The sequence below is a fragment of the Nelumbo lutea genome, chromosome 2, assembly GCF_056320005.1.
Source record: "Nelumbo lutea isolate HS-2025 chromosome 2, American lotus-T2T, whole genome shotgun sequence".
Lineage (NCBI taxonomy): Eukaryota > Viridiplantae > Streptophyta > Magnoliopsida > Proteales > Nelumbonaceae > Nelumbo > Nelumbo lutea.
The window spans coordinates 41,774,144-41,796,391 of NC_142685.1; the positions used below are offsets into that span (position 1 = coordinate 41,774,144).

The following is a 22,248-nucleotide window of genomic DNA, read 5'->3' on the forward strand; positions in this document are numbered from 1 at the left end:
TCCTTCCAAATGGAGCCTTAGGCTCAGTTTGGAAGGAGTACAAATGCAAATTTGTAGTGTAAAGGCTCAGTTTGGAAGGAGTACAAACGCAAATATGTAGAGTGCAAAGCCTTATATTTTGTATGTATGTATTTACGTCTACATATTTACACTTGTACTCTTTCCAAACCGAGCCTTAGAAACAAGGAAAATTAATGTAAACAGTTTCTTGGTTTATCCTTCGTGGACATAGAGAATTAAAATTATACCTTCATGCTAATTTTATAAAAAAAAAATGAAATAAGGAACCCTAAGGTTCCGATTGCTTTATAATTTATATACAGGGGAAATGGATTTAACCAACCACATCCCGGAGGTGAAAAAGAGAAGAAAAGAAAAGAAAAAAAAAAAGAATAAAGACGACAAGAAAAAACTGTCAAACAACAATTGAATGATTTGCTTCGGTAACTGAAAACGTTTACCACTCCAGGAATCCCTTGAAGGCTTCATGCAGAATTGCAGAATTACCTCCTATGTCCTCTACCACAAAGTTACATGGCAAGGCTCATATCTTTATGACTTCATCCTGATTCCCCAGAGATAAAAGTTAATATATACAGTGAACTGTGCAACAGAAACTTTTTCTTGTTGTTGTTGATGTTAAGTACGAAAAGGGCAAATACAGCGCCGTTGGGCATTCCTTCCTCACACTAGATAGCATAAATAGGGTTCACTTCCGAATCAGAAAACTCCGAATGATGCCACGAGAAGGACCCACTCTTTCTGCAAGACTTCTCCTTCCTGATTTTTCGAGTCCGTTTGGACTTAACTACATAGTAAGTCATGGTGCCAAGAACTCCTACCATTATGACTCCTCCTATAGCTGTAACCAGAATGGATGCCCACCGGTTATGCCTGCCTACTACTATATAAGATGAAGCAATAAATGAAATAGAGGTGCACACAGATGCCAACCACATCAGCTTGTTGATCACCTCCACAACCCGCCTCTCTGCTTTTGCCTCCCCTCTAACTACCGTGATCTGTACAACCACCACCGCCAGGGATGTGAAAAGTGCAACAGCATTAAATAATAAGAAGATCTTGAAAGATGTATGGCTCACAACCACTGCCATCCCACTATCATAGCTTCCACCAGGTACAGTGAAGATAGCTGCAAAAGCCACTGTAGCAAAGAGAACAGCAACTACTGTTACAGAGTTGGTAGCATTGTTAATCGCTTGCCTATGCAGTCTCCGAAGCTCCTTAGCAATCCCGTGGACGTTCTTGTTGGTTTTCCTCGCTTGTTCAAGCTGGGAATGGACTTCTTTCTTGATCTCCGTCACAGTCTTCCTCAATTCATCCCTTGGTAGGTTAAGTTCATCAGCCCTGACTGCTCCAAAGCGGGCCAATAATTCCTTTATCTCTGAGGACTCTTCAGAAAGAGGAAGTCCTTCTACTATGTCAAAGGCTGTTTTGTGGTCTCGGGTCAGTGCATTGACATTAGTGTCATGAAGAAGCAATAGCTCACCTACTATCTGCAAAAGAAAATAGGTAAAAGCCTCATTAAATTTGTACCTTTTAAGAACCTTTCTTTGTCAAAAAATAAAGAAGTTAGGTCCATGATTTGCTTTCCAAGAGGGAGTTATCATTTCTTTCAGTACAGAGAAATACACCATCCAAGTCAAACATTGTAAGATCATAGTTGGGTTGCCAAATACTCAATACAACAATGATGATGACATAAGAACAACAGAATGGTATAAGTAGAATGAAACATAGCCAACTGACAGCAGCTAAAAGTGTGAAAACATAGAGAAATCCCCTAACTACCATTTTTGCATCTTCCTATCTCTTCTTTTCTAATCAGTAATATATAAATTATAGTAAATACCTATCAAAAAAATATGTAAAAATTATTGTGAATGATATAATGAAGACAAGAACAGATATAAAGGAAGAAAAATGCAGAGGTATTAAAACTGAATAACCAATGGCATACTAGTTATCATACAAACAACAGTTGCAGAATCTCCTAAATCCCAATGGTGGAAGGTCCTGTATATATGAAATAACCCAAAAAATAAAGGTGAAAAAATTTGAAGTCTAGGTTAAGTACATTACTTTCACCTCTGGTACAGATGAAAGGTTACGTCATAGTAGTAGAAGAGTTATTGCTGGTATGTATTCTATGATGGTGTATCGGTTTTAAGTTTATTCTGAATTTGAAATATTTTGCTGTTAGTTTTTTATTATTGCTCAATCTTATATCTGAACTCATTAGTGTTCTTATTGTATTTTTGGTAATTGTATTTCCTCTTCTTTTCATGGTGAATCTCTTCACCTTCTTTTCTATCATTGATTTTCTATTAATGAAATTGAAGTAGATAGGAGAAAGTCATACAAATCGGCTTGATGCAGGATCAGCTTCTCTGATGTCAATATGATGCAAGGGGGACTTGTAAGAAAAGAGAGAAAATAAAATAACCCAGGAATTAGCACATAGGCTCCTCTAGGAATTATCACTGATAGGAACCACTGGGAATCAACACTATAAAGAAAATTAAAATTACTCCAACATTAGAAGTAGAAAACTTAAACTTTATCATCTGGTATCAAGATGAGGGGGGATTATATATATATATATATATATATATATATATATTATCGATAACAGAAATCTTTATTAATGAGTAATACTTGTGAAAATTAATTACAGAAAATGGGGAGGTAAACTATCTTAACTCCCCAACATCAAAATGACAACAAAATACTGAAAATGTGCCCAAAACAATGAATCCTTAGCCACCCCTTGCTTAGCTAACCCATCAGCCATTGAGTTAGCACTTCTCTTCACCCAGCTGTATTGCACCTCTAAGTCCTTACACAGCCAATTAAATTTTTTCTTCTCATTGCTGTAGCTCCACAAGCCACTGATATCTCCTTTCAGCCACCTAATCACCACCTTTGAGTCCCCCTCAATCACTAAGCATCTGATGCTTAACTCTCTTGCTCTTTGGATTCCTTCGAGAACTGCTAGAATTTCGGCCCTAAGAGAGTCACCCTCTCCAAATGGCCCAGAGAACATGGCAGTAATATACCCCTCCTCATTCCTGAAAACACCCCCTATCCCAGAAGGCCCCGGATTCCTTAAGCTACATCCATCAAAATTCAGTTTTATGAATCCGGTGGGAGGGGGGGTCCAAGTGGGACTACAGTTTCCTACTCTATTTATAAGCAAAGAGGGGGAAGTCACCATTTTCCCTTGTTTCCTACTCTAAAACAACTAATAAACACTACTAATACACTAATTAGAAACAAGGCATATCCTAATTACCAAAATACTAGGAGTTTGAGTGCAGACAAATCTATACTATACTAAAATGCAGTTATCCACGTCAGACTCCTCATATTGCTTCCCAACCCTTTTAGAATTTTGTGTTTTTTTATTTTTAAATAAAAATTAAATATAGGGCTATTTAACCTCACCCACAACCAATTCGGTTAAGAAATTGAGTGTAATATAGTGGGGATTTGGTGGAAGAAAGGAATAGGAGTAGGAAGGTGTGGAAAATCATTGAAAAAATAACTAGTGAAGTTGAACAAAATGTGTTATGAAGGATATAAATGGGAAAGAGGGAAAGATTCTGACGAGGGGAGAGTAAGGGATGAGAGGGTGAGTGGACTGGAAGAATTGAAGAGGAAAGTGGAGGATTCTCTAATAGAGAGGACTCTATAGCAGAATTTGTGGGAAAATTAAGGTGTAAAATGAAAATTCTGAATAATTTGAAAGTTGCCCTACGGAAGGAGGAGTGCAAAATAAAGAAGAGGAAATTGAGTGAAGTCGAGAGGTTGAAAAGAGATGTGGAAGATGACAAAAAGTTTGGTGTAAAAGGAGAAAGAAGGAAAGGGGGGAAGTAGAGGTTAGGTGTAGGAGGGAGATAAGTAAGAAGTGAATATGAAGATTCTTAAATGGAATATGAGGGGTTTAGGAAGCGCAAGGAAAAGAGCAACAATTAAAGAAGTGATCAAGAGGTTTGACCCAGACATAGTGCTAATCCAGGAGTCCAAAAGAATTGAGTTTGACAGCAGATGGGCTAAGAGTGTTTGGAGAGCCAGGGGGATCAATTGGGCGGCTGCTCCATCATGGAGCCTCATGAGGGATAGTAACAGTGTGGAAGAGGGAATCTATAAAAAAAAAAAAAAAAAAAAAAAACGTGGAAGAGGGATGTGCTCAAAGGATTGGAGGAATTGATTGGGAAATACTCAGTATCCATGAAATTTAAGCAATTAGAGGATGGTTATGTGTGGGTGCTAACGAATGTAATATGGACCAAATGATTAGAGAGAGAGAGAGAGAAGTTGTGGGAGGAACTGGGTGATGTCAGGGGCCTATGGGAAGGACCTTGGTGTGTGGGTGGGGACTTCAATGTGGTCAGGTTTACAAAAAAAACTAATAATCCTAATCATAGTGTAACAACTAGCATGAGGATAGGTTTCTATTTGTGGATGCTTTTAAGCTATTAGCTCACAAGACCTTCACTTGGTCCAATTTCCAATCGATTCCCATCTATTCTAAGTTGGATAGGTTTCTATCTTAAACAGATTGGGAAGAACATTGGGGGAGCTTAACATCTAGAGCACTTCCTAGATTGACTTCAGAACATTGGCCTATAGTGATTTGCAAGGAGGAAAGGAGGAGTGGAGGACCTGCCCCTTTTAGGTTTGACAATATGTGGCTACTTCATCCTGGGTTTACTAAGAAAGAGAGTGGTGGGAAGAGTGTAATCCCTTAGTGGAATGGGAAGGTATGAGGTTTCACAAGAAACTCCAATTTCTGAAAGCAAAGATTAAGGAGTGGAAGCAATTGGAGTTTGGTAGATTAGAAGAAAGAAAAAGAATTTTGATAGACTAAATTGAGATTTTGGATTTGAAAGAAGAAAGGGGAGAATTTAAAGAGGGAGACAAGGAACAGAGAGGGGGTTTGAGAAGACAATTGGAGGATTGGCTGCACAAGGAGGAAATAAGTTGGAGACAAAAATCCTGATGCAAGTGGTTAAAAGAGAGATAGAAACACTAGATTTTTTCATTTTGTGGCAAATGGAAGGAGAAACTTTATCTCCATATTGGAAGTTGAAGGATCTATTCTAACACAACAAGATGAGATAGCAGGAGCCTTTGTAGAACACACTAATTCCATCTTTAGAAGGCCTTTAAGGGGGGGGGGGCGTTAGAAGGATTGGAATGGCCAGAATTAGGGGCAGCAAACAGGCACATGGTTTAAAATGTCCCTAATTTCCCTAATATTTCCATTTCCATGGGTAGCGACACAAAATTTTACCAGAATCGACATTTCCCCAATGAACACTACCAACACTATGTGGAATACAACAAATAGTTTCCACAACATATTTTCCATTTCCACTTCCATGGGTAGCGACATGAAATTTTACTAGAATCAACATATGTCCCAGTAAACACTACCAGTACTATATGGAGTCCAAGAGATAGTGTTATAACATAAGTTGGTACAATATTGTAAATATGTTAAGTAACAATTTTATTGTCCGCCTAACTTACATGATTACCACTTTGAGATAGCTCAATATTCATTTCACACATGAAGTTAAATATTAGTTTTTTGTTTGTGTAATAGATTATTTGGTTGATCTATTACAATCATTTACATTTTCTGAGTTAAAATTTTGCTTTAACTCCTTTTATCATGAAGCTCTGAATCTTAAAGTTTACAGGGCAACTTCAGAATGTATTCTTTTATTTATAACCTTAGTTTCTTAACCTTGTTTAATGATTTGCAACAAGATAATAATTTAAAAAGGTGTGCCTATGCTTCTTTTATCATTTCATAAAACATCTTTCTATATTTTACATATTTTAAAATGTTTCCACCATGTCTATAATTTTTACAGTATTTCCATACGATATTTCCAACATTTCCAACACGTTTCTTATATTTGGATGATCAACATTTCCACCGACATTGGCATTTTAAATCTTGATGGAAAGGCCTGGTCTGAATTGGAGGAGATTAGGGAGGCTGTGTTTTCTATGGACAAAACAAAAGCTCCAGGCCCAAATGGTTTTACGATGGCCTTTTACCAATATTGTTGGGATATCTTAGAAAGAGATCTAATGCTAGCGTTTAAGGAATTTCATAGGAGAGGAGTAATTAATCCTGAATTGAATTCCACCTTCCTTGCATTAATCCCAAAGAAGAAAGATGCCTCCAAACCAAAGGGCTTCAAACCAATCAATTTGGTAAATAGTTTGTATAAGATAATCGCAAAGGTGTTGTCGTTGAGGCTAAAGCAAGTCTTGCCATCTATCATTGCACCAAATCAAGGAGCTTTTGTGCGTGGAAAACAAATAATTGATCAAATCTTAAATGCCAATGAAAGTATGGAAATTTTCAAAAAGGTTAGAAAGAAGAGAGTGGTTTGCAAACTGGACTTGGAAAAGGCTTATGACTTGGTTGATTGGTCTTTCCTGAAGAAAGTTATGGTTAAATTTGGGTTCTGAGAAAGATGGTGTAAATGGATTATGGGGTTTGTTTGAAATTGCCATTACTCTGTGTTGGTAAATGGGATAGTGGTAGATTTCTTCCCAACCATGAGGGGAATAAGACAAGGGGACCCACTCTATCCCTTTACATTGATTGCAGATGTTTTGGGGAGATTGATTAATAGAGCAGATTCAAGGGATCTTCTACGAGGGTGGAAACTAAGAAGGGAGGAAACCCCCTAATCCACTTACAGTTTGCAAATGACACAATTTTGTTCAGTGAAGGTGGAAATCTGAGGTGGATCAGAAACTTGAAATTGGTGATACAACTCTTTGAACAAATGTCCAACCTTAAGGTGAATTTTGAGAAAAGTTGTGTAGTGGGAGTGAATATGGAGGAGGGGGAGGTTAGGGAGTGTGCAAAGTTATTGGTATGTGAAGCTTCAAGCTAGCCCTTGAATTATCTAGGATTGCCTTTGGGAGACAACCCCAAGAAAGAGAATTTTTGGAATCCAATGGTGGAAAGATTTGAGAAGAGACTTGCCTCTTGGAAAAATAACTACATTTCTCTTGGTGGGAGGATTACACTAATTAGGGCTACCTTAGCCAATTTACCCACTTACTTCCTGTTAGTGTTCAAAATCCCAGCAAAGGTGTCTAATAGATTGGAAAAGATGATGAGAGACTTTCTATGGGAGCCAGGAGAGAAGAAGAAGGACCATAGGGTGAGTTGGGAGGTGGTGACTAGGAGTAAAAACTTGGGTGGGTTGGGGCTTGGGAATATTAGGAAAAGGAATGTGGCTCTTCTGGGGAAATGGTTATGGAGGTTATCTTTAGAGAAGGAGAAACTATGAGCTAAAATAGTGGCTAGCATTCATGGGCTGGAGGACAACGGATGGGATCCTGGAATTCGAGCAAGGACTACAATTGCATCACCTTGGAAAGCCATCCATGACTTGTTACCAGTTTTCTCCCCTCTTATCAAGTATGACTTAAACTCAGGCAACCTTATAAAATTTTGGGAATTTGGGCCTTATACGCCCTCTCCGGCTTGTAAAATGAGCTAGGTTTGGGTGGAATTTGGGCTTGAGGAGGGCTGTTAGAGATACAGACCTAAACACCATCTTGTCTTGAAAATATCTTCTTGGACCCCACAAAGGAAGACACTAGAATTTGGACCCCCACCCCTACGAGCTCTTTCTTGTGTCTCTTTCTCCAAGGTCTTAATTCAACCAACCAGCTCCCTAGGCCTTCCTTTCCCTATTAAAGAGATTTGGTGCAAACCATTTCCTCCTAGGGTTGGTAGTTTTTGTTGGGAAGCATTTCTAGAAAGAACCAAATTAGTGATCTGATTCAAAAGAAGAGACCCAAGGGCTGCGGTGGGGAGACTGGTTTTACCTATTGGTGTCATGCCAGTTTGCAAAGACTATTTGGGAATGGGCTTCTTCCCTCTTTGGGTGTAGTTGGACCCCTCCATTGAACTTGGATAGCTTTACTTCCTTTTTCAGGTGGCATCTGAAAAGGGGTAGGACTATGTGGGGATGCCTAAGGACTGCAGTATGTTGGTCTTTAAGGGAATAAAGAAACTCTAGGATCTTCTCCGAAATAGAGAGAAGTGCTGAAAACCTTAGAGATATGATTCATATAAGGGGCGGTACAATGGCCGGAATCATCAGAGCTGTTTACAGATTATACAGTGGATGATCTGTTAAAGAAATGGGGAGAGATTGCTAAATGCACCCAGGTCAAAATGAGATTGAGTTTGTCTTGGACCCCTCCCCCCTCTAGCTTTATGAAACTGAACTTTTATGGTAGTAGTAGAGGGAACCCTGGGCATTCAGGGGTTGGGGTGTGTTTAGAGATGAGAATGGCAATGTTTCAGCCTTGTTCTCAGGTCCAATTGGGGTGGGTGATTCTCTCAGAGCAAAGGAAATGAATATAAGAAGACTTGTAATTGAAGAGGATTCAGAGGTGGTTGTAGGGTGGCTGAATAAAGACAATACTGGGTTATGGAATTACAGCAATGAAAAGAGAAAGTTTAGGTGACTGGTTAAAGACATGGAAGTCAAGATCAGCTGGGTGAAGAGATCTGCTAACTCGTTTGCTAATGGGTTAGCTAAGCAAGGGGTGGAGAGGGGATCTATGTTCTGGGCTCAGTTGTAACTCTAATTCCTATTATGGGGGCTCAAGCCTCAGTTGGGGGAGATAAGAAAGTTTATCTCCTTCTTTGTAATTATTATTTCCGGTTGATTAATGAAATGTGTTATTGATAAAAAAATTAAATGTAATATACGCATCTTTTTAACACCAGCCTGTGCATCTCATTGGTCTCTTATAGTCCTACTTTGTAACTATGACTCTAACCTAGTAAATACAACTCTGACATGCTAGTATAACTCCTCAAGAAGTAAGACAATAACCTTACTATCCAATAAATACATAACAATTCAGAAAATCCTAGTTTTGACATCTAAGTTCTTGCATTAGGGCTGAATAGAAAATAAGCAATACATTGTATGGATGGATTACAGATGAGATGAGCTAGTAAATGCTCAAGAAATAGTTTAGGCTGGGTAGTATGTTTAGGGCAATATATAAATGATCTATTGCAAGTTGAACGGGCTAGAAGGACTAGGGGCAGACCAAAAAGACATGGGTTGAAGTAGTAAGAAATGATTTAAGTGCTAATAATTTAACAATGGATGTGTCACTAAGCACAAAGGAATGACAAAACAGGATTCAAGTAGTCCCCATATAGTTGGGATAAGGCTTAGATGATGATAACTGGGTATGTTTAGGGAAAATATTGGGGGGTTTAGGATGGAGAAAAGGTGAAGTTTTGAAGGTATTAAGTAGGGGAGACAGCCAACTGCATGTGCAACCTTTAGCAGCACCAACTGCAACTAAAATAGTTGTTTAGGCTATGATATACAGCAGGGAGAAGCAAGAAGTGTTTTCTGTCACAGCACACAAGTTGAAAACGGATAAAAGAGAGAGGGGATAAAGTACCTCAAAAGGCAATATAGGACAGAACTTTAAATCAAATTTATATTCATTCCATCCCATAAGTGAAGCTGACAGAACTTTAAATCAAATTTATATTCATTCCATCTCATAAGTGAAGCCTTAAATAGATTTATAAAACTCTAAGGCAGACCAGGCCAAGGCTTTCCTTAACAAACACAAATACTTAATAGCCAAGGAAAAAAGGTCAATCCCAAGAAAATTTTAATATCAAACCGCACACAAACTTTTTAAAATAAGAAATGCTACTCATCTAAAGAAACCATAAATTACTAAAAACATTAAATCACAAATTTACTATAAATACTAATAATGGGATTTACTATAAATAATAAGTCCAAAATTACTACAAATGTTAATTTCATTGTTTACTAGGAATAGTACATTTATAGAAGAATGAAATTTAGAACTACAACCACTTCCCTGATCCTTCTCAATTTCAACTCCTAAATTGGAATTTTTTTCTTCATTACTGTTTTTATGGGAAAAATACTTAACCTCCCCTGAGGTTTCTGACATATACTAGAAACCTCCCCTCTCTTTTCTGAAATGACTAAGACATCCCTTGTCAGATATCTTCACCGTTAGGTAACAGAAGGGTGAAAAGGACTAGTATGCCCTTACATGCAAAACCATCCTCTTCTTCTCTTGCCCTCTTCTCCACAAAGCACCAACAGCGAAAGTGAGTCATTCTTCTGAGGGCAGAAGCAACTACTGAAGAACATGATACATCTCTAAGAAGCAGAGTTTTGACTAGGCTCAGTTTGGGAAGAGTCCAAATACAAATATGTACAATGCAAAACCTTGTGTGTGGTATTTCAAAACCTTGCATTTGCACTGTACATATTTGTATTTGCATTCTTCCCAAACTCAGTCCTAAATTCAAAACAAAAGAACTCACATAAGATACCAATTCAGAAAAACTGAATAATAAATACCCAAAAGAGATTATCAGCTCCTTGAAATGGTGCTTCAAAATTTAATCCCATTTTGTTTTCATATTATTAAATTTAGGTTTATGTTCTCAGGGAAGTTTGGTTAACATGCATAGATGCAGAAGAGCAGAAAAATAGATTTCCAGATACGGATACTCTGGCATATTATGTATTATATGCATTCATGCCATTGAAACGAGGAGAACAGAGACACCTGTTGAAAGAACATAGAGAGAAAGAAAAAGAGAGAACACTCTCAAGACCATCGCAAGACAAATTTCTACCATTGAGCCAGAATAGATAGACATTCTTTAAGGCAGAAAAAGCAACCAATTATGAAGGATAAAGAAAGAATTTTGTTGATTACATTAAAGGCAGAGAGTGAGGTGATAGACTCAAGATTTTTCTTCTGACCTTGATAAAGAGAACCAAAAGAAGGCTAAGGAGAGTGCCGCCTCCAGTGAAGCACTTAACAAGGACATCAGCTACAAAAGCGGATCTGAAAACTCTAGAGAATCTCCTAATGGCTGCAGTTGAAGTAAAAGAAAAACTAGAAATGATAGTCAGAAAAAGAAATGCCATGTTCTATTAAGTGGAGCAAAGAAAAAATGCTTTTGGTGATTTGGGAAGCTCCAAAAACATAATATAAATGGCCTAAGGCCACATACTATTTCTTGGAAAATTGTTCAGAATTGCTGCAGGTTAAAAGAAAATGATATTATGAATAATGAATTTCAGAGACGTACTCTAAATGAATTTCGTTTGTCCTGAATTGCTTTTAGTGGTTTTCCTTCTTTCTCTCTGTTCAAGAATGAGATTATGAACAATTCTATAGACAGTTGTTTAAATGATCTGCAGAGTGCATAATGAAATTAAAAGCATGCAAAGTGGAAACATGAAAGTCAATGGGAAGCTTCAATCTCTTCACTTTGTCAACATTGAATTTCAACATAAACTATCTATAAACATGAATTTCTGGGAAAATAACGGGAAATAAGTATTCTTGGATTTAATTTAAAGATCTAATGATATAAGCACAATACTAAGAAAACAAGAAAAGAAAAGAATTACGAGGTGCATGTATCATGGGAAGCAGAAAAGGAAGTGAACCTTAAGATGCAAGGAAAGAATCAAAGGCTCGCTCTGAATGAATTGACAGCCAAAAACTATTAATTAGCTTCTTCAATTTACCCAATTCTTTAGGAATTGTCCCTTGAATTGCTTTCCTATAAAGCTCTCTGCAACCAATATGGAAAAACCCCCATGGTGGACGGAGTCTGGTTGGTTGAGGTAAATAGGGAAGATATGAATCAGCAAAATCCCCAAATATTCACCATGAATGCTTCTAAGATCAGGACTGTCCCATTTCTCCTTCAAATTGGTGCTTATGTGAATTAATGATCTCAGATCTGATCTGGGCAGGAAAGCTATAACAGAATTCACACATTGGGAACTGCACTCTCTTTTAGCCAATTTGGGTTTTAATTTGTCCTTTGGGATGATGAGCTCACTTTTTGTTTATTTATTTTTGGGGGTGGGAGTCTAAGGATCAATCTTAGAATCAGGAATGGGATAAGACAAAATGAATCAACACAACTTCAAGCATGCTCAAGTTAAACAAAATCTTTGGAAGAAATTGAAATATCACTTGTCCATAGAATCCAAATGTATAAATTTCTGAAAGTGGATTAATGGTAAATATTGTTACAGAATTAGGCCAATGGATATTTAGAAAAAGTATGTGGATATATTAGTGAAAATGCAGAAAGCCCAGATAATACCTCTGGTCGCTTTTTCCTGGTTGCCACATGTAATGCTGTGTTGCCATGTCTGTCTGGAAACATCACTATGGCTGCATCTGCTTCAAGGAGCAACCTTACCACTTCACTGCTAGTCCCTTTAACAGCCATATGCAATGCAGTTTGCCCTTTCTTGTCAGTTCTACGAGCCAATTGTGGGTCTTTTTCAAGTAATGCTTTTACAATGTCAACATAACCTTGTCGGGCAGACAAATGCAATGCATTTTTCCCATTGGACCGGGAAATCTCTAGTAAGCTAGAATCTTTTGATAGCAATACATTAACTACTGCCGTATGCCCTCTTGAAGCTGCAGTTGCAAGAGGTGTTGAGTTTGATGTACCAACTGTTTTGATTAGTTCTGGGTCATGGTCTAGTAGCACCTGAACAATGGCTGTTTAGAAAAAGTCACTAGAGCTGTGCTTGACCTGGTATTGTACAAATATGCCAAATTTACAAACAGAAAGAGGAGCTTTGAAAACAGAAAATTAAAATATACATGTTCAATAAATTATCTCTACTTTCCTGCAATCAACCTTCTAGGTTTCACACAAACATGAGAATTGTAGCACGAAGACTGAAATCTAAATTGATAAAAAAAACGAGAACACAATGAAAAAATAGAGGATTGACATCATTCCTTACAAAGATGCTTTTAGACTTTCTGTAAAAGCTAGGAATAGCATCCTTTTTTATGAGTTAGTTCGGAAATAATATCCTCTTGATTAGAGATGAAAATGGCCATTTTGTTGCCATGTATTCAGGGCCAATTGGAGTTGGGGACTCGTTGAGGGAAGAAGTGGTGACTGTAGTGGAACAAGAAAAAGAGGTTTCAAAGGCTAATAGTGGAGGAGGGTTCAAAAGCGGTGATAGGATGGTTGAAGAATTATGAACAATCTCTTTGGACCTACAGAAATGAAATCAAACAGATCAGATGGATGGCAAGCAACATGGAATTAAAAGTACAGACTACAGTGGGTTCATCGATCAGCTAACTTTATGGCTGATACCCTTGCTAAGCAAGGGGCATTGAGGAATCAAGGATTCTTGTCAGTTTGTAATATAAATGATTGTGAGAGGTGACAGCCTCTCTAAATACAGATTGTAAAGTGTACATTAAATCATACTTCATAATGAAATTCCTGTCAATACACTTTGGATAAGCAACAAAGAAGAAGGCCAAATTCCTGCCTCTCCCCTCATGTTTGTTTTCTTTGCTTGGCCTGTGGTGAGACAATTACACATCTATTAATATCTTGTCTTCTTGCTTCTTTTGTGTGGAATTGGTTTTCTTCACTCTTTGGTTGCAGGTGGACCCTTCCTCCAGATGTGGCAAGCCTTTTTGACCCAAGTTTCTTCACACTACCTAAGAAAAGGGGCAGAGTAATGTGGAGGGCAACAAGAGCAGCTATCCTTTCATCAATATGGAAAGAGAGAAATAACAGAATTTTCCAAGGGGTAGAAAGAACTAGAGGGCAAGTCATTGACTGCATAGTCATTAAGGTCATACACTGGCTGAAAGCAACTGACTTGTTCAAAGACTTTTCAGCTGAGGATATGCTTAGGGGATGGTCGGTAGTGGGAAATTCTTCAACTGCACAGGTTGTGGTTCAGCCTCATTAGACACCTGCAGCACAACAAAGGGTAAAATTGAACTTTGATGGAAACTCATTGGGTAACCGGGGCCCTCTGGAATTGGGGGAGTTGTCAGAGATGGGGAGGGCAGGCTGATAGCACTTTACTCTTGCCACATAGATGCAGGAGATTCTTGGAGGGCTGAAATTATGGCCCTACTACAAGGTTTGAGGCTGGCAAGCAATGGGGATTTCAAAACATTGAGGCAGAGGGAGATTCTAAACTGTTAATAGGATGGCTGTAGACAAAAAGCTTGGGTGTATAGACTTTTAGACAACAAATGAGGGAAATACTTTGCTTGGCAAGGGAAGCTGGAGTAATCTTCAAGTGGGTAAGGAGGTCAGCCAATGTTTGGGGTCAACACTCATGCTCTGAGTGGTTGATAGCAGTGTTTTAAAAGGCATGGGAGGTGCCTCCAGGCGAGGTGCTCCCGAAACGCCCTGAGGCGTATGCCAGAGGCGCTGACACCTCTGAGGCATACGCCTCAGGTGCAAGAGGTGTATGCCTCATGCGCTTTTTTCATGAGGCATACACCTCATGCACATCTTATATAAAAAGACAAAAAAAAAAGAAAAAAGAAAAAAAAAAAGGAAAGGAAAGGAAAAGAAAGGGAAGGGAAAGAAAAAGAAAGAGAAGAAAAAAAGAGAAAAGGAAAGAAAAGAAAAGGAAAGGAAAGGGAAGGGAAGGGAAGAAAAGATAAGGGGAAAGAAAGTGACAAGACCCCCCCCCCTTCAATTTATGTTATGCATCTTTGTTCTTCTTAATATAAAAGATTTTTATTAAAAATAAAGAAAAAATGAGATCCCCCCTTCCTCTTCATCCTCCTCCCCTTTCTCCTCCTTGTGTTCAAGAGGCTTACGCCTCTTGCGTTTTGAACTACGGCTCACACCTCTAGGTAGTGGAACGCCTTGCATCACACCTCCACATTTTAAAATTTTGATTGATAGTGTATGTGTTTAACTGCTAATTTTAATGAAAGTTACCATTTCTAATAAAAAAAATTCCTGTTAATTGTCAAAAAAAAACATGTCATCTTGCTGCTATGCAGTATGCCAATAAGTGAATACAAAAAGTCAGTACCATGTACACCAAAGAACAGTATATTGAGACTGTATAAAAGTAAGAGCATGCATTAAAAATTACAGTTCATGAATGAGTTCTTGAATATGACACTCCCAATGCCTCATAAGCTGGCAGCTAAGGGAAAAGAATGCCTATTACTTACATGCATATATTGATCAGTAACATACAAAGAAGATTTGGTTAAATTAATACAAAGTATAACATCAAAACAAATGACATGAACCTTTGGAAGACACTAATTGAGCAAAGGTTATGGCATGAAATAAGTATACTAGAAAACCAATTTGGATTTATGCTAGAGAGATCAACCATGTATCTTTGTTTTGAGACAATTGATAGAAAAGTTATGAGAGAAGTGGAGAAATCTTCATATGATGTTCATTGATCTAGAGAAAGCATATGATAGAGTCCCTTGAGAGATAATATAGTGGATCTTGGAAAAAAGAGGTTCCAAATAGAAATAGGTATATAGACTTAATTAAGGATATGTATGAAGGTGTAACAACCTATATTAGAACACCTATGGGAGAGATATCAGATTTTACAGTTTCAATGGGTCTTCACCAGCACTTAGTCCTTGTTTATTTGTACATAACTCAAAATTTTTCCACAGTTACGCGTCGGGCAGGCATAGGAAAATTTTCATCTCAAAAATCAAGGTGGATCAAAGGGAGGTGGAGGATGCAGATGAAATTACAGAAGCTTTTCTTAATCACTTCAAAGAGTTCTACTCTAAGGAAAGTATTAGAAAGTTTACTTTAAGAAGTTGGGATGGGCTGACTCTAGCAGAAGATAAGAGGTCTTGGCTTGAAAGAGAATTCGAGGAGCAAGATAAGGGAAGTAGTCTTTGATATGGACAGAGATAGAGCCCCTGGGCCCAATGGTTTCCCCATTTTCTTCTTCCAAATCTGTTGGGATTTAGTAACGGATGATCTTTCGGAGGTTTTCAAGGATTTCCACTCCTCGGCTGTTGTAAACAAAGGAAACAATTCTACCTTTATTTGCCTCATCCCAAAGAAAGATGGTGTCTTGGAAGTGAAAGACTTCAGACCAATAAGTTTAGAAGGGAGTGTGTACAAAATTTTGGCAAAAGTGTTGGCAAAAAGACTTAAAGAAGTCCTAAGAGAGCTGGTTTCTCCAAACCAGTTTGCCTTTGTGAAAGGTAGACAAATTGTGGACAGCATTCTAATAGCAAATGAAATTGTTGAAGAAAGAAGAGTGGTAGGTCGGGCCTCCTTGTTAAACTAGACCTTGAGAAAGCTTACAATAAAGTAGATTGGGACTGCCTTCTCCAAGTTCTGAAATTGAGGGGCTTTGGCACGAAATGGTTGCAGTGGATGAAAGGCTGCATTAGCTCGACTTGGTTCTCGGTCATGTTGAACGGAGAGCCCAAAGGTTACTTTAAAGCAAGTAGAGGACTCCGACAAGGCTGTCCTCTCTCCCTTTTCCTTTTCACTTTGGTAATGGATGTTTTTAGCTAGCTTGTGGAAAAAGCCAAAAGCCTAAATTTAATCAAAGGTTTTGAGGTAGGAAGAGATACTCTTTATGTCCCCCATCTCCAATTTGCAGACGATGTTATCCTGTTTCTAGAGGCTAACTTGGAGAATATCACTAATGTGAAAAGGGTACTACATTGCTTCGCATTAGTCATTGGTTTAAGGGTAAATTACTCAAAAAGTAGTCTAGTCACTATAAACTTAGTTGAAGAAACCCTTTTGAAAAGCTTCAAGGTAATTCTGAATTGCTAAGTGGAAAAATTCCCCCTTTCTTATTTGGGGCTGCCTCTTGGTGGGAACCCAAAAAGCCCAAGCTTCTAGGAGCCAGTAGTGAAAAAATGTGAAAAGAAGTTAGCTTCTTGGAAGCGTTATTATCTCTCCAAAGGGCGTAGACTTACCCTTACTTCCTCTTAATGTTCCAAATCCCTACCAAAACCATATTACAGATTGTAAACTTCAAAGAAACTTCCTATGGGAAGGTGTAGGTGAGAAAAATAGCCATCTAATAAATTGGATTCAGGTCTACAAGCCCAAAGAAGCTGGAGGGTTGGGGATTGGACACCTAAAAGAGAAGAACAATTCTCTCCTCGAAAAATGGTTGTGGAAATTCCCTATTGAAACAAATTCTCTTTGGGCAGCCGCCATCACTAGTATGGGTTAAACGCAAACAGTTGGGACTGTAATCTCCATTCAAACCGATTAGCTTCCTCAAATCCTTGGAAAGGTATAACTTCCACTTACAATAGCTTTTTTTTCTTCCATAAGTTTAGAGTGGGTAACGGCACTAGAGTAAAGTTCTGGACAGACCTGTGGTGGGGCAATTCCACTCTGGCAGAATCTTATCCTAGACTCTTCAATCTCACCCTAAACAAAGAAGCAACCATCTCCTAGTGTCTCCTCACTTCTCCCATTTAAAGCGACATAAATTTGAGTCTTAGAAGACCCTTAAGGGACTCGGAGATCAGTGAGCTAACTGATCTCCTCCTCTCTCTCAAATAAGCCTACATTTCCCCAAATTCCCATGACACCCATGTCTAGAAACCCCACTCCGTCAGTGAGTCCTCTTCCAAGTCTTTCTTTGAGGTTCTTGTTGCAAGAAAACGAGGCTGTGTTTTCCCTTTCAAGAAGGCCCGGTGCAAGTTCGTACCCTCAAGAGTGTGTTTCTTCGTTTGGGAAGCCTGTCTGCACCGAGTAAACACCTGTGAGTTACTGCAAAGGAAGAATCTTGGCAGACTTTATATCTCTCCTTACATCTGCATCCTCTGCTTTCGAGAGGGGGAGCCAGTTGATCACCTTTCAATACATTGCCAGGAAACCAACAAAATTTGGAATTACTTCTTGCAGCTAGCCGGGTATAGTTGGGTAGCTCCAAATCATCTTCAGGACCTGATTTTTCAGTGGCAAGGAAAAGGTTTGAGTAGGAGAGGTAAGGTATATTGGCAAATAGTGTTACATGTTGTGCTTTGGGGAATTTGGGAGGAAAGGAACAATCATCTGTTTGAAAACAAGGCTAATTCCAAGAGTGAGTTGATCTCTCATATAAATTACCACTGCAATTTGTGGGCTTCTAGCTCAGATGTGTTCAGAGGAATTAATGTTAACAATCTTAACAGGAATGTTGTTAACTTTCTGTTCTCCTCCCCATCCTCCCCACACATCTCCAGGGTTCCATCTCTAAGAAGAGAAGGAGCTTGGACTCTAAGCTTTGATGAAAGTGCCTCAGGTAGCCCTGGAGTTGCTGGCATAGCGAAGCTTTAAAAGATGAAAATGGGAACATCGGCTGGGTGTACAGTGGACCAATTGGTATAGCCGACTCTACAAAGGTAGAAGTGTTGACCGCTCTTACGGGGATCCTCTTAGTCAACAGACTGGGTATTTAGAACCTCAACATTGACGGTGACTCAGAAAATACCATAAAATGGTTAGGAAAGCAGGAGGTTGGACCATGGAGACTTAGTCATTTCCTAGCAGAGGCAAGGCATTTATTGGCTTCTAAGAATGCATCTCTGTTCTGGATTCCAAGGGATTTAAATGCCATTGCAGATGGATTAGCAAAACTAGGTGCTATTTTAGAGACATTGTATTGTGACAAAATTCCTCCTTTGTAATCTTTAGGGGTCTGACCCCTGTTTTGTATTTGTACACCTTCTTGTGTACCCCTCTCTTTTTCTTCAATGAAATCAGTTAACATTTCTCAAAAAAAAAGACCTGACTAGACATATTCAAAGTAGGTCCCATGGTGCATGTTGTTTGTATGGCATTATTTTAATTGATGAAACTTATGAAGGATTAAATGCAAAATTAAGTTCACGACCAAAAGACAAATACCTTAGAAACAAGAGGTTTTAAAATAAGTAGGACAAACATAAATGCAGGATATATGATATGTAATTTAATAATAATAGTGCAAATGAAGGTACACTTGGGATTGCAGACAAAGGCATGATTCAATGCAACCTTTTCTAGTACCTTGGTTTGATAATTCATAACAAGGGAGAGATTGAAGAGGTCACCCATAGAATTAGAACAGGATGGACAAAATGGAGGGGTGCATCCAATTTCTTATTTGATAGGTGAATACCACACAGATTGAAAGGAAAATTCTATAAAACAGTTGTAAGGCCAGCTACTATATAAAGCAGAATCAAGAAACAACATGACAAAAAATGCATATGGCAGAAATGTGAATGTGCATGCTGAGATGGACGAATGAAAAAAAAAAAAGTTAATAAAATGAGATAAAGTAGATTAAGATGGTCTGCTTACGTGCATAGAAGACCTTTGACACAGCACCATAAGAAGTGATTTATAGTTGAAATAGTAGAAGGGGCTAGAAGGAGTAGTAGACAAAAATGACATGGGTTGAAAAAGTAAGAAATGATTTAAGTGTCGATAATTTAACAATGAATATGGCATTAAACAGAAGGAAATGGAAAAACAGGATTCATGTAGCCAGACTCGTATAGTTGGGGCAAGGCTTGGATGATGATGAGGAGGAGGATAATGATGATGATGAACAACAAAACAAACCCTCATACAGAAGGAAAGAAAACAGACCTCAGATACACTTTTGAGCCCAAAAGTCTACACTACATTAACAAATGTATCCACAAATGGAGCCATTAAATCCCCCACAACAGAGAAATGGAAGCCCATATAGAGTTCCATACTAAGCATCGTTAGTACCCAGTATAGCAATGCCTCCAAGATCAAGAACCTAGTTCAATCAGCAAAATCCACTCATTAATCCATCGGTGACTTCCAATCAGTATTAACTGAACACAATACCAGCCACCTTTCTCTTGTAGCCATCCCCCTGTTTGGCTGTTCTCCCAACTAAATCTCTTGTTTCTAGCCTATTGATTCTTATGAACGGATTTAGAACCAAAAACATATAAAAAATGGAATTCCATCAATTATTAAAGGAAGAAGAAAGAAGGCTGATCGAAAATCCTCACCATGATGCCCATTACTCGCAGCTATATGCAACGGATTGAAGCCAGATCGATTTTTCCTTGAAGTGCTTTCTTTAGTTGAATATTTCAACAGCTCCGTCACTACATCAAGGTGTCCCTTTTCGGCTGCGGTAAATAGAGCAGTTTCTTCTAACTCGTTCACCTCGTTCACAACCGCCGACCTTATTTTCGCCACCTCAGCATCAAAATCCGCATCAGTAAGCGTACCGACCATCTGTTCATCGATTTCACCGAGAATCTGCTTAACCGCCGCCAGATCGCCGCGCTGCGCAGCCAAATGCAGGTCGGTGTCATTGTGCCGACCCGTCACCTGCTTGACGTATCTTTTCTTCCCTGCCCGATCGAACCTCTTACAGGAATTGGATAGAACCAAAGCCCGCGGCGTAGGGGACGGCGAAGGCAATGGCTCAGCAAAAGGGTTAGGGTTGAGTCCCTTCTCCAAATCCCTCTCCTTTACTGCACAACCAACCATGGATAGCAGAGGCCATTGGATGCATAAATGCAGAACATTACGATAAAGATATCGACAAAATTTGACACATTTGGTGTTAAACCGATGTTCCAGACAATAATATAATAATAAATGGGTTAGTAATCGTACAAGAACGGAATAAGCTTAAGACATACGTACCATGAATTCTCAACGCCATCTATGCTCCTCTAACCAAAACCTTAGAATTTCATCCCCAGTACACACAGGAGCTGCAAATTCTAGGGTTTTGTAGAGTGAAGTAGGAGAGACAATGACAGGGACAGAGAGGCGGAGACGAGGATAGGGAGAGAAGAACCGGAGAAGAAGGAACTGGTGCTCAAAGGACGCAAAAAAAAAAAAAAAAAAAAAAAAAAGAAACAAAACTGGCTTACCATCATATTTTTATGATTCTCTTATCGTTTCTTTCCCTTATTATTACTAGTGAATGACCCGTACTAGGTACGGGTATTGAAAATGAAAAATTAGTTGGATTTTTTTGCAAAAATAAATAATTATTGAACATAAAAAATCAATTATTGAAAAATAAGGTTGTTAATCAAAAAGAAATTAAAAATATTGAGTAAATAATAATTTTAAGAAAATATAAATATAATTAATTATCGGTCTGAATTAAAAAGGGTAATTTCAGCAAATAATTTTAAGTAATTAAATTTTGCTATTAATATTTTATAATTATATTATTAAATTAAATGATAATAAAATTAACACATCATTATTATTAGTAGTAGTAGTAGTATTAGTATTATTAGTATTATTATTATTGTTATTATTATTATTATTATTATTATTATTATTGATGGAAGGTGATTTGACCCCACCTATGAAACGACGACACATGGACACGACGAAGCACGAGCGACAGCTCAACGTTGTAGCCTGGTACAACCAAGTGGCGGGCCCACCAAGCAGCTCACTACATTGTAGCTCGCGAAAGGAGTTCACCGCGACGCAAACCCCGGGCTCCCCAAGCTACCTTTGAAGAGATACTCCAAGGCAATTTTAGCTCGTGAGCTAAAGTTATTAGCTCGTCTGAGCTCCCAAGTAGACAAGCCATCCCCAGGGCCAATTCTACTAAGGGTAACCTTGGAGTGTTCCAAGTTCGCTACAGAATAGCTCGCGAATGAACCGCACAAGCACGCCCCAGGAAGCTTCCAACTGACAGACCGTACTGGTCAGACTGTGCCATATCCCTTACTGATGGCGTAGTCCCAGTCCTTTCGGGAGTCTGCGTCCACGTCTCACAGCAGGCAAGGGCGTGCCTGTCATTCCGGAGACGTGTCATTCACCCAAGCGAGACATACGCCACAACAGCCACCTGCACAACCCTGGCAGGTAACGGCTGTGGCAGGAGCCCAGTGGCGGTTATGCCCAACCTGACGTAAATGTCTCTATAAAAGCCCTCAAGGCAGAAGAGAAATGGCTTCTTGAGACCTCTAATCTCTAAAGTATAGTGAGGACGCGCTATATGCACTCTTAGCCTTCGTTTCCTTCTTGCTTCTCCTACATAGTACTAACTTAAGCATTGGAGTATCCCCACTGGGTAAACTCCCCGGGGATTCTTCTTCTTCCTCATCTCAGGTACCTTCCAGGAGCCACGTGAGCACCAGCTAGGAGTGACCGGATCGCGCTACATCATTTTGGCGCCGTCTGTGGGAAACGCTTCGAAAATCCTCTCTCTAAACTTTTACATCTTTTTACTCTCCAAAAACTCAACGCTCATGGCTTCCTCTAGCAACATCGGACGAAGCACAGAGATGAATAACTCCACCGAACAGCCACAAAGGCAACCTCTAGAAGAGAGGCCGGTT

At 38.9% G+C, this 22,248-nt stretch overlaps 1 protein-coding gene across 1 annotated transcript; it reads right to left on the reverse strand.

Moving 5' to 3' along the window:
• Positions 1-231: 231 nt before the first annotated feature.
• LOC148870117 (ankyrin repeat-containing protein ITN1-like) lies at positions 232-20,825 on the reverse strand. The gene is made up of 4 exons (XM_088972553.1): positions 20,579-20,825; positions 19,930-20,403; positions 12,242-12,651; positions 232-1,517 (listed from the first exon to the last, which is right to left on the reverse strand). Exons 1-4 carry the CDS (start codon positions 20,595-20,597, stop codon positions 690-692), a joined length of 1,731 nt encoding a protein of 576 aa, XP_088828679.1. The 5' UTR covers positions 20,598-20,825; the 3' UTR covers positions 232-689.
• Positions 20,826-22,248: the final 1,423 nt, after the last annotated feature.

Bases quoted from the DNA above. Each gene is read 5' to 3' on its own strand.
- LOC148870117 (XM_088972553.1), bottom strand. The intron at 12,652-19,929 runs GTGAGGATTTTC...TTTTCTAAACAG, and splicing joins TGCGAGTAATGGGCATCATG to CCATTGTTCAGGTGCTACTA. The intron at 1,518-12,241 runs GTATTATCTGGG...TTTCTTTTGCAG, and splicing joins CCAGGAAAAAGCGACCAGAG to ATAGTAGGTGAGCTATTGCT.